Source organism: Onychostruthus taczanowskii, unplaced genomic scaffold (genome assembly GCF_017590055.1).
Source record: "Onychostruthus taczanowskii isolate IOZ18803 unplaced genomic scaffold, ASM1759005v1 scaffold186, whole genome shotgun sequence".
NCBI classification, from domain to species: domain Eukaryota; kingdom Metazoa; phylum Chordata; class Aves; order Passeriformes; family Passeridae; genus Onychostruthus; species Onychostruthus taczanowskii.
Genome location: NW_024499084.1, coordinates 477,398 through 490,088, shown reverse-complemented (window position 1 = coordinate 490,088; position 12,691 = coordinate 477,398). Strand labels below are relative to the sequence as shown.

General features: G+C 36.5%; 1 protein-coding gene across 2 annotated transcripts in view; it reads left to right on the top strand.

The window, feature by feature from the left end:
- SLC44A1 (solute carrier family 44 member 1) overlaps nucleotides 1–12,691 on the top strand; it is a 71,205-nt gene that overhangs the window by 6,822 nt on the left and 51,692 nt on the right. For both annotated transcript variants that reach the window (XM_041401132.1, XM_041401131.1), the window contains exons 2-3: nucleotides 9,473–9,562; nucleotides 11,641–11,783. In XM_041401132.1, the coding sequence (XP_041257066.1) occupies nucleotides 9,473–9,562; nucleotides 11,641–11,783 (233 nt within the window). The remainder of the gene's footprint in view (nucleotides 1–9,472; nucleotides 9,563–11,640; nucleotides 11,784–12,691) is intronic.

Sequence of the window (12,691 nt, the reverse complement as noted above, 5' to 3'; positions counted from 1 at the left end):
AATTTTATGCTTACCTTCTAAAAAAATGGTTATGCAGTGTTGTCAGGCCACTTCTACCAGCTGACTAAACTGATTACTAATTTTTACCTTTGTTTTATGAAACTGCACTGAAAGCTTCGTTATAATTTTTAGAGAAAGAGTTTGTGTTGCTGAATATCTAATAAGGTTCTTTTAGTCATTCTACCACTTTGACGCTTCCCAGACTTACGCAGTAAAGAAATGTCATTGCCTTCATTGGCCTGCTTTTGCAAGGTCCCTTCTTTTTTTTCCCTGTATTTTTTTGTGTGGTTGATTTTTTTTTTTTTTTTTTTTTTTTTTTTTTTTTTTTTTTTGTTTGTTCTTTTGAATCTTCTAGGTAAGCAATTTTCTAACGTGGAGTAGAAGTGTGTAATTGTATGACAACAGCCTCAAGAGCATCTGTATGTGTATTTAATAAGAGAGAAGTGTAAACTTCATTTTGAAATTCAGCTTTACAGTCCAAAAATTTAGTTTTCTCTTCTTGAATATTTCAACACCCAGTATGCAATGCATTATAAGAATAGAAGATGATTGCTGGTCTATTGAAAAGCAGATTCCATACTGCATTTTTACATGCTAGTTTCTAGCAGCTGCTATTTTTGTCACTAGTGTTGCTAGACTATGGTTGAGAGCATGATGAGCAGCACATGGTGACTTGTACCTGATAGTATATGTTGTGCCTGCTCTTAATTAGTGTAGTTAAAGCAGCTGTCTATAGCAGAAATGAGCACTGACCTGTTTTGGTTTGGTTTTTTTTTAAATTGAAATCACTCTTGCTGCTCTCCAGATAAGAGGAAGAGACCTCTGAATGTTGTATGCAGATCTACAGAAACAAAACAGGAAACCCATTTAAGTACTTTGTTCAAGGTCACGGTAACCATGTCCTGCAAATGCTTTGTCTGACTTCCCATAGTTTGCAGTGAAAACTGCAAAATTATTGCCTAGTTATAAGGAAGTATGCTTATGCAATAAGCATACTTGACATATTATTTCCTTTTCCATTCTCCTCCCACTTTTTCTTACATAAATCAGATAGAGCTTTCTTAGTATTAGTTCCTGTTAATCTAATATACTTTCAGTGTCCTCAAGTGCTGCCCTCTTATTATATAATCCTGAGTGTTTTTCTTTCTTATTATGCCAGAATTTTGAACCTGTAAGTCAGGAGTTTATATTTAAGTAGCTTTGATTTTCACTTGGCAAACACATTTGAATATAGGATGCATTTTGAAGGAAGGTGTATCAAACTGCTATGAATGTCCCTTTAAGTGGCAACACTGTTAGTTCTCACAGCAGTGGTGTACAGGCCATGAGCTCCTAATGAGCTGTTATTTACCTGAAGACAGTGCAAAGAAAAGGGGCAGCATTTTCTATGGAATGTCCTCCACAACTCCTGTGGAGACCAGTAACTGGAGAATTCTGCCCTGGGATTCCTGGTGGGTTTTTTGGGTGCATTTCAATGTCCTGCAATAAAGGTAACATTTGAAAGTAAAGTATGTTTTCAGTTGTATGTTTTACTAGTCATAAGTTAGGAAATATTTTGTAATTTGGGATTTGCAGTCTGTGGAAGTAATAAAGTTTGAAATTCTGTGAAACAGGTTAATAAGCACAAGTAGAAAATTGAAATGTAGTGCAGTGACTTGGTGTGTGCAAAATGTCTTGAGAAGTGAAGAAATCTTTTGATTTTTTTGGTTTCGTGATTTTGGGAGGGGTTCTAGGTTTTTTTGGGGGGGGGTTGTGGTTTGTTTTGCTTTTGTTGCTTTAGGTTTTTATTTTTGCTATTGTTTTGGTTTTATTTGCATGACTGATCTTTTATTAATTATTAAGAACCATGAAAGTACCAAAATTGCATTGAAATGTATATTTTAAGGCCCTGAAAAATATTACTGTGATATTTGTAAAATATCCTTATTTATTGTTTTTTTGAAATAAATACTTAATGTATAATGAAGAAAAGAAAATGAAACACTTTTGAGGCTTAAAAACAGGGCTTTTGTCTGCAGATGGCCTGATCTCTAAACTTCAAAACTGCAGCAGGTGTGCTGATCATGTCAGCTTTATTTAATCAGCTGTGTTATGTTTCAAGATAAATATTTAAGTTGTTGATTGAGGTGGAGGTATGTAATCAAGGAGTTTTGAAGCAATGTTTAGTATAAATTGACTAAAGATGAATGGAAGATCATCTACAACACAACATATGCTAAATTCAAGAGTGAAGTTCCCATGTATGAGTTTTCAGGGTAAACATCCTTATATTACACCATTAGTAAAACTGTGATACTTTATGTGATCTCAATTTTGTTTACCTTATGTTAAAAACTTATTAATACTATTGATGCTATTAGCAAAATAGAAGATGTGGACACATTGAATTCATGGTATTCTTAATATCTGAAGAGAGGCAAAGCATAAATTCATTACCTTTCGGTGGATAAAGCAGTATTACACCATCAGAAAACTTCTAGCATTATTTTTGAGTTTCATAACAGACAGGTCCATCTTTTCAGTGGACAGAGCATTGGAGCACAGGTGATTCTCCAATTGTGAGGTTGTTAGGAATGTAAGGATGTGGGTGCCTATATGTAAAATACAATAAGACACAATAAAAATACAATAAGATAAAATATGGCTCTAGGTCCAAAGTGTGATTAGTATCTGCTTTGCAGTAAATTGAAAAATACATGGTTATAATGAGATTGAAGGAGAAATTCCACAAAAATGTAATGCTGGACTTCCCTGTGAGTTGCATGTCCTATTATGGAGTCCATTTTGGAATGGCCCCAAGGTGTTTTGGCTTCTTTCTAGAGGTGACTGAGACATGCTGCAGTGTTACAGTGACAAGATCTTTTGTCCCTTTAAGGAGACATTGCTTTGGTTTTCTGTCTCTGGCAACTCAAGCTTCTGCCTCCCATGAGAGTGCAACCATTAGCAAGCTCTTTGAGGTTGGAGCAATAGTCCTCTTCCCTAGAAGTAGATCCAGGCCAGGTTTACACTAATAATTATTTTAGTGTTTATGGAGGTATTCTAATTGATACAATGTAGTTCATTCTTCCAGGAAGCTGGTGTAGTTTAGTGGAGTAAAAATTTGCACTTGCTGGTGCATGTTCTTATTCTAGTACTAATGGATGTGTACCAATAATATTCTGTACAATAAACAAGTTTTATTGTGGATCTGAGAGATTGTCTGAGCTCATGATAGAGTTCTGTAAGCTACTGTTTAGTGATTTGACTGAACACCTTATAGGTCATGCACAGGAAGTCTGTAGGGAATGGTGAACATTTTAACTAAGTCATTTGTGTACAGTGTTCTTAGACTTCCTGGTGGCGTAAGCTATGGTTTTCTATAAACATGTAACGTGATTGGTAATGTCATGAACTGAAAATATGCTGCATTCTTAAGACTTTGTGCTGCACACTTAAACAATAGATCTGCCACATGAAAGTTTTCTAGAGAGAACTAGTTTACTTGAGTAAACTTGAGTTTGATTTTTGTTCTCGGAAGCGTACTTTGTGTGGAATTGAGTGTATGTTTGGGGTCAGGACTCGTGGTCTCTTTCTCTTTAGTCTCTAGCATCGAGGAAGAAGTTTCATTAGGATAATATGCAGCTGCTGCTAGATCTTCTTTTAAACAGCTGCATAGTGTAGAAAAGTCTACCAAGTCTTGGACAGAAAAATGCCATATCTGTTAGACTTGGAAACAGTTTGGTAAACTAGTAAATTATGGCTCATCTTATTTGTAGGCAGAATGCTTCACAGTAAAGGTCAACATGTGATTAGTACTGTTCTTTAGCTTGTAAAGATGTAAAATGGGTAAAATACCATCTCCTTACATGGCCATTAGGAAACACTGGTAAATGTTTCAGGAACTCTCTTTTTGTTCTGTGTGGGTATGTTTTAATAGCATTTGAAGGTGCAGGGTTAAACTCAGCTTGCAGAACAGCTTCTGAACTGGATGACTTCTTGGTCATCACCTTTTTAACCTGGCTTGCCTATTTCCCAGGGAGCTATGCCCTTATACGTTATTTCGTTGTATGCACCAGTATTGCAAATGGACCCTCCAATTTTGAAGGGTTGAATTTGCATCATAGGTGTAAAATTTATGTATTCTATACTCACAATGCTAGTGGAATAAACCAAATACTATTTATATGATCAGTTGAATCTCTGGTACTTTATCAGAACCAGTCTGCATCCTAGGAAAGGTGGATGTTGCAGGACTTTGGGAGTTCCCACAAAAGATGCCAATTGGGATGAGAATTCTTTTTCACCTCTAAAGACCATTTATTAATGCTGTGTGCACACTGTGGCTGATTGTCTTCTATGAAGATAGTTAGCTACACAATAATTCCTGAATTCTAATTTAAATAAATAAAGAGCAGTTATGTCTATTTACTCTTCTGTATTGAATTACAGTTGTATGTATTCTGAGTCAGGATGTTATATCAAGGTGATGAAACAACAGAGAATTTAAAGGAGATGTAGTTAGATTAATATGATTCCTGGGATAGGGTTTTGTAACAAATTATAATGTTCATATACAAGTTGGAATAGCCCTATACTCCAGCTGCTAGCTTATACTCACTAGCTAAAGTGGAGCCTAGAGTCTAACCTCTAGGCTCGGACCCGCGACTCCTTTTCTTCCAGTGGTCATAACTCATGCCTGTTATTCACTGGGTTGTCCTTGATTCAGCCCTCCTGCTTAGCACCTGAGTTTTCTTCTTCTTGAAATGTGTCATCTGACCACCACAAGACTTTTTCTTTCTGCTTCCTGTACCATCATGGTGTTGCAAAATCATCAGTTGATAGCAGGTTCCATCTTTATCCTTATCTTATTCACATCTTTGCTACTTACCCACAGCTTGATTATCTGTATATGTAGTGCCGCAGATGTTCTCTAATAGGCTTCTCGTTTTAGTCTCATCATTCCCAAATTTTACATTGCCTGAGACGTGTTTTGTTCAAAATAAATTCTCTGTAGCTCCCTGCATCTGTATTCTCCCGTTAAAATGCTGTGTTTTTTCACCTTTTAATGCTCTTATATGGGTTTCTCTCTGGTTATGGCACATGAGTGCTTGTATGGCAGCATCCAGTACTGCTATTACATTTAACAGGGAAAATGGTTTTGGCTATGCTGGTTCTGGAAATTCCTGTACAGAAGTATATTGCAATATGCAGAGGAAACCTCCTCTTTGGTGCTGGAAAGGTATATTTTGTAAGTGGCAGCAAGAAAAAATCTGGTTTCTATTTTTGTTTTGGAGTTATTGGTTGAAATGAATACCAAGAAAATAACCTCTTTTTATTTTGTATTTGCATGCAAGTACTTTTAGTCTTGAGAATGTGTAGCTCTGAATTCAGCTAGGAAAAACCAGTAGTTAATGTCCTGATATTCTTCTGCAAGAGATGTCTTAATTGTAGACGTCCAGTTTTCTAGGTGTGTGGTACTAAAACACGATTGCAAAATTGTGGCACCTGAGGGTTTTGGTATGGTCTTGAGTTTGCTAAGTCTTGTGCAACATGGACAGATGTAAACTTTTTAACACACTTATTTGCATTTTTGAGTAAGTAACTCATAAAATCAGCACAGAAAAGCTGTTATGAACAGGAAATATTCTCAACCTGGAAGTTTGTCTCGGAGAGGAAGACTGTTTTTGCCAGCCTTCCACTTCAGACTGATAGTGCTCCAGATTCTCTGTGCTTTTATGAGAGTGCACACTTTGTTAATGATAAGAATATCCTTAGAGAGCATAGTGTAAATTATGAAAGCTCTGTTTTAAGGGAAAACTTGAAATGAATCAAAGAATTTTCAGGTTTTTTTTTTTCCTCTAGCTTTCTTGCCTAAGCAAACATTGCAGGCTCCTAATCTATGTGGAAGAAAAGCTAAAATGAGTAGAGGTGCTGATTTAGGACTTCAGGCAAAGCATGTCTACTAAAATGTTATGGCGTTTCAGTCACAATGGATACAAAGCATAGTTTACAGATTGCAGAACAAACAATATTTGTTAGGTCTTACATTGACCATAGATTAACAATTTATGTCACCAAACCATGAAAATCAGTCTGAGTAAATGCCTAAGGGTATAGAGTAGACAGGGAGCAATCACTGGGGAGACACAGACACCAACATCAAAGACAAGGATAAAGGATTCATTGGGAATCCAGAATACAAGGAAGCAACTGGGAGGAGAACAGCAGACAGATAATGGTAGCTAGCTTGGGTTTTAGTGAGATCTGAGGACAAGAAAGATTCGACAAGCTACAGAAGAGAGGTGTTGTTTTAAACATATATAATTTCATACCTTGTTACCACTCCCAATCTAGGCAGTTAAATGTTAAGTTAGTAAGTATCTAGTACCTGTTTTTGGTTTGGTTTTTTGTTGTTGTCATTTTCTTGGGGTTTTTAAAATGGTTTGGGTTTGTTTTTTTTTTTTTTTTTTTTGTGGGGTTTTTTTGGTTGTTTTTTTTTTTTTTTTTTTTGTGGGGTTTTTTTGGTTGTTTTTTTTTTTTTTTTTTTTGTGGGGTTTTTTTGGTTGTTTTTTTTTTTTTTTTTTTTGTGGGGTTTTTTTGGTTGTTTTTTTTTTTTTTTTTTTTGTGGGGTTTTTTTGGTTGTTTTTTTTTTTTTTTTTTTGGGGTTTTTTTGGGGGTTTTTTTTTTTTTTTTTTTTTTTCCAGCAGAATAAGAACCACAGGCAGAGAATTAATTTATCTCTGTAACTTTCTGACTATGTTCTATGTTATGGCATTTCAAGTTTCTTTTTGACATATAAATTGCAGTCCACTTAGTAAGTAAAATGGATTACTTATGGTAACTGTGACTAGTCAGACACTGAAATCCTTGCCAGAGCTATTCTAGAGGCTTTTAAAAATCCTATTAAAAGATTTTGTATGCAGATGGTAGAGAGAAGATAAAAAAAAAAACAAAACAAAACAAAACCAAAAAAAACCAAACAAACAAACAAAAAAAAAACCCAAAAAACAAAAAAAAACCAGAAAAAAACAACCAAGCACACTCTGCAGTACATTTTGCTGCTCCCTCTTTTGCCAAGGGCAGTTTGCTCTTAAGACAGCAGCTGTAGCTGAAATTTATCCCTGCTGTTTGTACTGTAATAACAGTAAATTTCTAAAGAATCTAGAGTTCTTGGATTGAAATTAGGAATAGGAAGCATGAAGCCTTACATATTTTATGCAATTATGATTATGCTAATTATAACAACATAAATGTCACAATCTTGTTGTAAATGTTAAGTTCAAAGATTGTGTTAGTTATAAGTAAGAACCGCCAGTATAAGAAGATTCAGTTTTGTTGAATGTGGGCTGTAGAGTGCATAATGTTACCTTTTAGCACCTCTCACTACTGGTTATTGTGTAAAATCTAAAGAAGTTTTACTGTTCAGAACCTACAGTGAATTTGCAGTTTGAATTAAAACAGTATTTATCACATCTGTAAAACTATATTTATCACATCTGTGAGTGGAACTTCCTTAATAAAAGGTTGCAAAATTAGCTTGGAATTCCCTAATGTAACGTTGGACTACTTAGAAAACTGAATTTTTTGAAGTGTGATGTGTGCAGGATTTCATTTGTTTACCCAATTTTTAGCTTTCTAATGGTAGTATATGAAAAGGTTACTTTGTGCTTATGAATTTTAAAAAAGCCAAAGTCATGAATAGCAAAAAATCACCTTGCTAATCATGTAAGTTACATGCTATTGCTTTTTTAAAATTAAAAATATGCAAAATACATACTGGAGATAAAAGTTGTTGACAGTTCATCCAGCCATTCTGTTTTAATTCCGTACTGACAATTGCTACCTTGTCAGCAAAACCCTGAAAATTATTCAGTGCTGTGGTCCGTGGTGGTGATGGACGCAACCTTCCCAGAGAGTATCTTGTGCCAGCGGGTAGGAGCCACAGGAGCACCAGCACACACAGACATACAGGTGAAGCAACTCAACAGTGGAGACATGGGAGGGTCCAGGCATGGAGTTCCAACGTGCTTTATTTCAGGTCACGCTGAAGGCGTCCAGAGGCCAAAGCGAGGGAGCAAAGGAGGGTCTAGGATATAAACACAGGGAAAGAGGGGACAGAGGAGAGCATCTCCACAGGGATCCAACGAACTGGGGGCTCAGGAGTGGTACACAGGAAAGGGTCCAATAGGGAATGCCAGGGTGGATAGGCGGAGACGTAAACCAATGGGAAGTCAGGGAAGGGAGAACTAACTAGAACGTGAACACATAAGGGTAAAAGGGGTAGGGAAAGCCAATAGGTCAATGGGGAGGACAGAACCGGGACAAATTAGTGTAGTGCTGCAGAGCACCATGGGGGAACTTCTTTCATCTCCCTCAGCTGTGAGAAATACCCAGAGCCTAAGGTGCATCTCTCCAGGGAATTGCTGTTGCGTTCTCCCCAGCAGGCTCACAGACCTCCACAATTCAGAGTCTTAAGAGAAAACAGTAAATTCATAATTTGAACAGTTTATGCCCTTTGCTCTGTCCCTGCAGAGGGCAGTTGTGTATGTAGTCTTTTTTATCAATCTCATTTTCTTCCTTAAGGATTAAAACAGTGTCTGCAGTTTTCAGATCCCAGTCAATATATCTAAAATGCAGTGTTTGGGAGCCTGTCAAAAAAGCTTGTCTGTGTAACTGTGTATTTTTAGAAGTAGCTGTAATCACTATTTTTGTTATAAGAAATTCTGATTTGCTGGTTAGTTTTGTATTACAGCTAGTGCTTATTCTTTTCTTGAAACCTTCTTGCCTAAATGACTGTTTATGAGACTGTAATTATTTTAGCAATGTATACATACTTGAGAATTTTTACCTCATGAGCAGCAAACTATCTGAATTGCTTACAACTACCTCCATCATTGAGTATTCCAACCTTTAATTATGCAACTTTCCTTTCTGGCACTATAGCAATACAGATGAAGGATTTCTTCACTGAAGTGTAAAGCTCAGCTACCTTATGGCAGGTAGCAAACTGTTCCTTAAATAGCAATTTATTGCCTCTTTTCTACATGCATGGTTCTTGCTCAGCCTGCCAATAGTATTTGAAAACTTGGGGGTTTTTGAAGAGTTTAATCCTTCCTGCAAATCAGATTACTGAAAGGTAGCTGTGGAAGACTACAATAGAAGATATTGCCAGTTTCATGCCATTGATTTCTATTTTCTGTTAATAAAAAGACAAGAAAATCTGTTTTGTGGATAAATATTTCTAAGTTTCTGGATAAATTAACTATTTTCTGGGTAAATAACTATTTGGTGATCTAACTCCTTTGGAGGCACTTCTTTTGGAATCTTACATGAGCCTTACTCTTTAAGTCTTTCAACTAAGCTTCTTCAACTATCTTGGCATTTAAAGATGACTCCTGTTGTAGGTAAATTACCTATAAAATAATTTTCTGCCTTTTTCTATTATGAGCAGACAATTAAAGTGTTGTTAACCTCATCTCTCTTCTCACACAAGAGTTCTAAGCGAGAGTGGAAACCTTTGGAAGACCACAGCTGCACAGATGTACCATGGCTGCTCTTATTCATCCTCTTCTGCATAGGAATGGTGAGTAAAACTCAGAGGAGCTTTGTAAATGTTATATAGTTAAGGAGTTTGCATTCATAAGAAAGGAATTTTAAATTCTGTCAGCAACTTAGTCACTGGTAAAGATTAGGATATATTTGCCTGAGAACCATTAGCTGTAGAACAGCAGTGAGTAGTATGTACATATCAAAGGCCTTTGATAGGGATCCATAATTTATTGTTGGTGCCAATACTTGCTCCAGCTTCTCTTCCCCTGAAACTGCAGTCTCAGTGGTAAGTGATTTTTCAGCAAGGTGAATTATCACCTGACTCATGTTGCTTATGCGTGTCCCAGAAATGATAGCTGGGTGTCTGGTAAGCAATTCTGTGAATCGCAGTGAAGTTTTTTGTGAGAAACAAAACTTCTGACTATCAAAGAGTTAACTGAGTTTTTGTTTATTTGTTAATTTATTTATTTTTATTGTATACTTACTAGAAGCAGCTATTGTTAAAAACCATATTAGTAATAAGATCTTTCTTTAAAAGTTTTAACAGTTCTATCTCTGTGGTGAAACCATCACCTTTTCCAAGTCAGCCTCACAACACTCTATGCTTTTTATTAAAAGACCAAACCTCCAAAACCTGCACATTACTGTACAAGTACACTTCTTTCCATCTTGTTTTGTTTCATGGACCTATGTTTGCTACTCTTCTTAAACAGAACATTGCCATCTTGTACTGCTGTGTTGCAAGCAGGCATCCTTAGGGAGGTTTGGGACTTAATGTGCTCTCAGCTTTCTTCTCTGTTCTCCCTTGGTCTCTGGTGTTAGGAATAATTCCACTGAAAAATTTCTTCTACTTTCCCCAGGGTGGTTTTCAATGGTTGGGCTTCAAATGTAAAAATTATAATGATTATTTAAAATCATATAAATTATGTTGTCACTGTAATGTGAATATCTTAAAATTCCAAAAAGCACAGCACTTCCTGAAACAAGTAGCTCTCTTTTGTATTTGTTTCTTTTTCTAGTTCTATTATATTCCTTGATTATTAGGTTATACTTACCTGTTCCCCCAGTTATAAATTAGTTTTCTGTGCATGAGTGTCCCAAATTTTCCTGTCTAAGCAATGTAATATACCGAGCAATCATCCGACTGGGTCATGTAGTTACCGTTCTGGGAGACTTCACTTGCAGGGTGAACCACCCACGTTTTCACTGTTCCATGCCAATATCATTACCTGTTGTCATCATTTCGTCTGATCCTGCCACTGCCATCTGTTGCTCTATGCTCTTGCCTCAGCTGTTTATTCTGCTTCCACTTCTTAAATCTTAGCCTGTCTCACATGTAAAATCAGTTCCTTGGTGGTACTGGAGTGAGCTGATGGTTGATTTCTCCCTGCCAGTGGCTTGCTAATGGAGCTTTTTGGCTAGTTTCTTGTTTGCACAATCATTGTCTTAATCTTGGTTTTGCTTGTGAAATATCTCTGAAAGTTCACAGCAAGAACTGCCTACTTAGGGTATTTTCCACATTGCTTGGATGCTCTGAACCATCTTGTTTTGCATCTGTTTCTTTCCTGCATTTAAAACCAGCATCTGAAACCATAGTGACCTTGACCTGGTCACTTGCTTTAAGAGGATTTCCTTAAAAGGAACTTGTGTTAGATAGGCCTCTTCATTCTAGCTCATCTTTGAAAGTACTTAATTTTAAAAAAGGAAGAAAAAAAATCTGAAAGCAAGAAAATCTCGATTGTGTAGAATTGTCTAAAATGCTTAGCAATCCATCTGTGCTTGCAGCTCTCCTTCACTGCCTGCCCTTGTGCACTTGGTGTTTTCTCCCTTCTGCTTCATGCCCACTTGCTGACAGTATGACTTTCAAATAAACTTCATATAGGAAGCTTAACTCTGCTTATAAAATATTCAGTATTAGTTGTCTGAATCCCCTTTTAGCTTACATTCAGTTTTATTATTGCACAACAGTCCTTTCTGATAGTCCTTGTCTTTCCCTTTCCAGTCTGAAAGAATTTTTAGACAGCCTCTGCTTGGAAATAAATTCATAAAACTGACTTTTCCCATCTTTCAAACAGAGTATTGCTAAACTGTGGGGTTTTTGTATTCTTACAGGGTTTTATCTGTGGCTTTTCAATAGCTACTGGAGCAGCTGCAAGACTGCTTTCGGGATATGATAGTTACGGAAATATTTGTGGACAGAAAAATGTCAAGGTGGAGGGAATAGTCAACAGTGGTCTTGACCTCACACACAAGAAGTAAGTATGCAATACTATTTTTGTATTCTCTAAACCAGGAAAGGCAAAACCTTTCTTTCTTTGAAAGTCGTTTTAAATAAGGTGGGACAAGGGATATGTTAACTCATTCCTACTTGTCCTTTGACACTTTTCTCACTTAGAGAACAGCAACCTTTTGTGACAACTAGCAACATTAGATCATATGTTGGCAGATATGCAATATGAATACAACTAAGACATTGAGAAATTACTTTTTCTCAGTATCCATTTCATGTAGGATATTGTACTAGGCTGATGAAAAGTCTCATTTCTTTTAGGTGTGACAAGTATTTTCAGATTTGGGAGCAGGCCTTGATATCAGTGTTTGCTTTTGATGTTGTATGCTCAGTTTCTGCCACTGGGTGTAAGGGGAGATGGGATATATCTGGCACATTAGAATAAGACTTTAAATTTTAAACTGTAGGCATAATGTATGTATGTGACTTGTGGAGAAAATGCACAAAACTTTAGAGGTGCGCACAGCTTTGATTAAGCAGTGTCCTGTTAAAACTCATGCTCAAAGTTCAGGTACATCCTATCTCTTGTCCAGGAAGACATCACACTGCAGTAATAGTACTGGGGCAATGGCAAGAATTCTGGATTGACAGGTTGAATACCTGTGAATGTCTGTTGAGATCTGTCTTGTCAGTAGGACAAGCTCAGAGTCCTTTTTTACAACTTGGGAGACTTAAGGAGGTAAACTGCTTAGCCTAGTACAGTAAGATATTAACTTACCAAAAGAAAAGTGGTTTTTTCACCGTCAATTACTTCAAGGAGCTAAAAAAATTACTAATTTTTGAGTCTGATAGCCTTTTGCTTCACACTTTCAGACTAACAGAAAATTGAAGATTTTTATAAGTTGTTTTGGAAGCATGAATTCCTGAGATCTA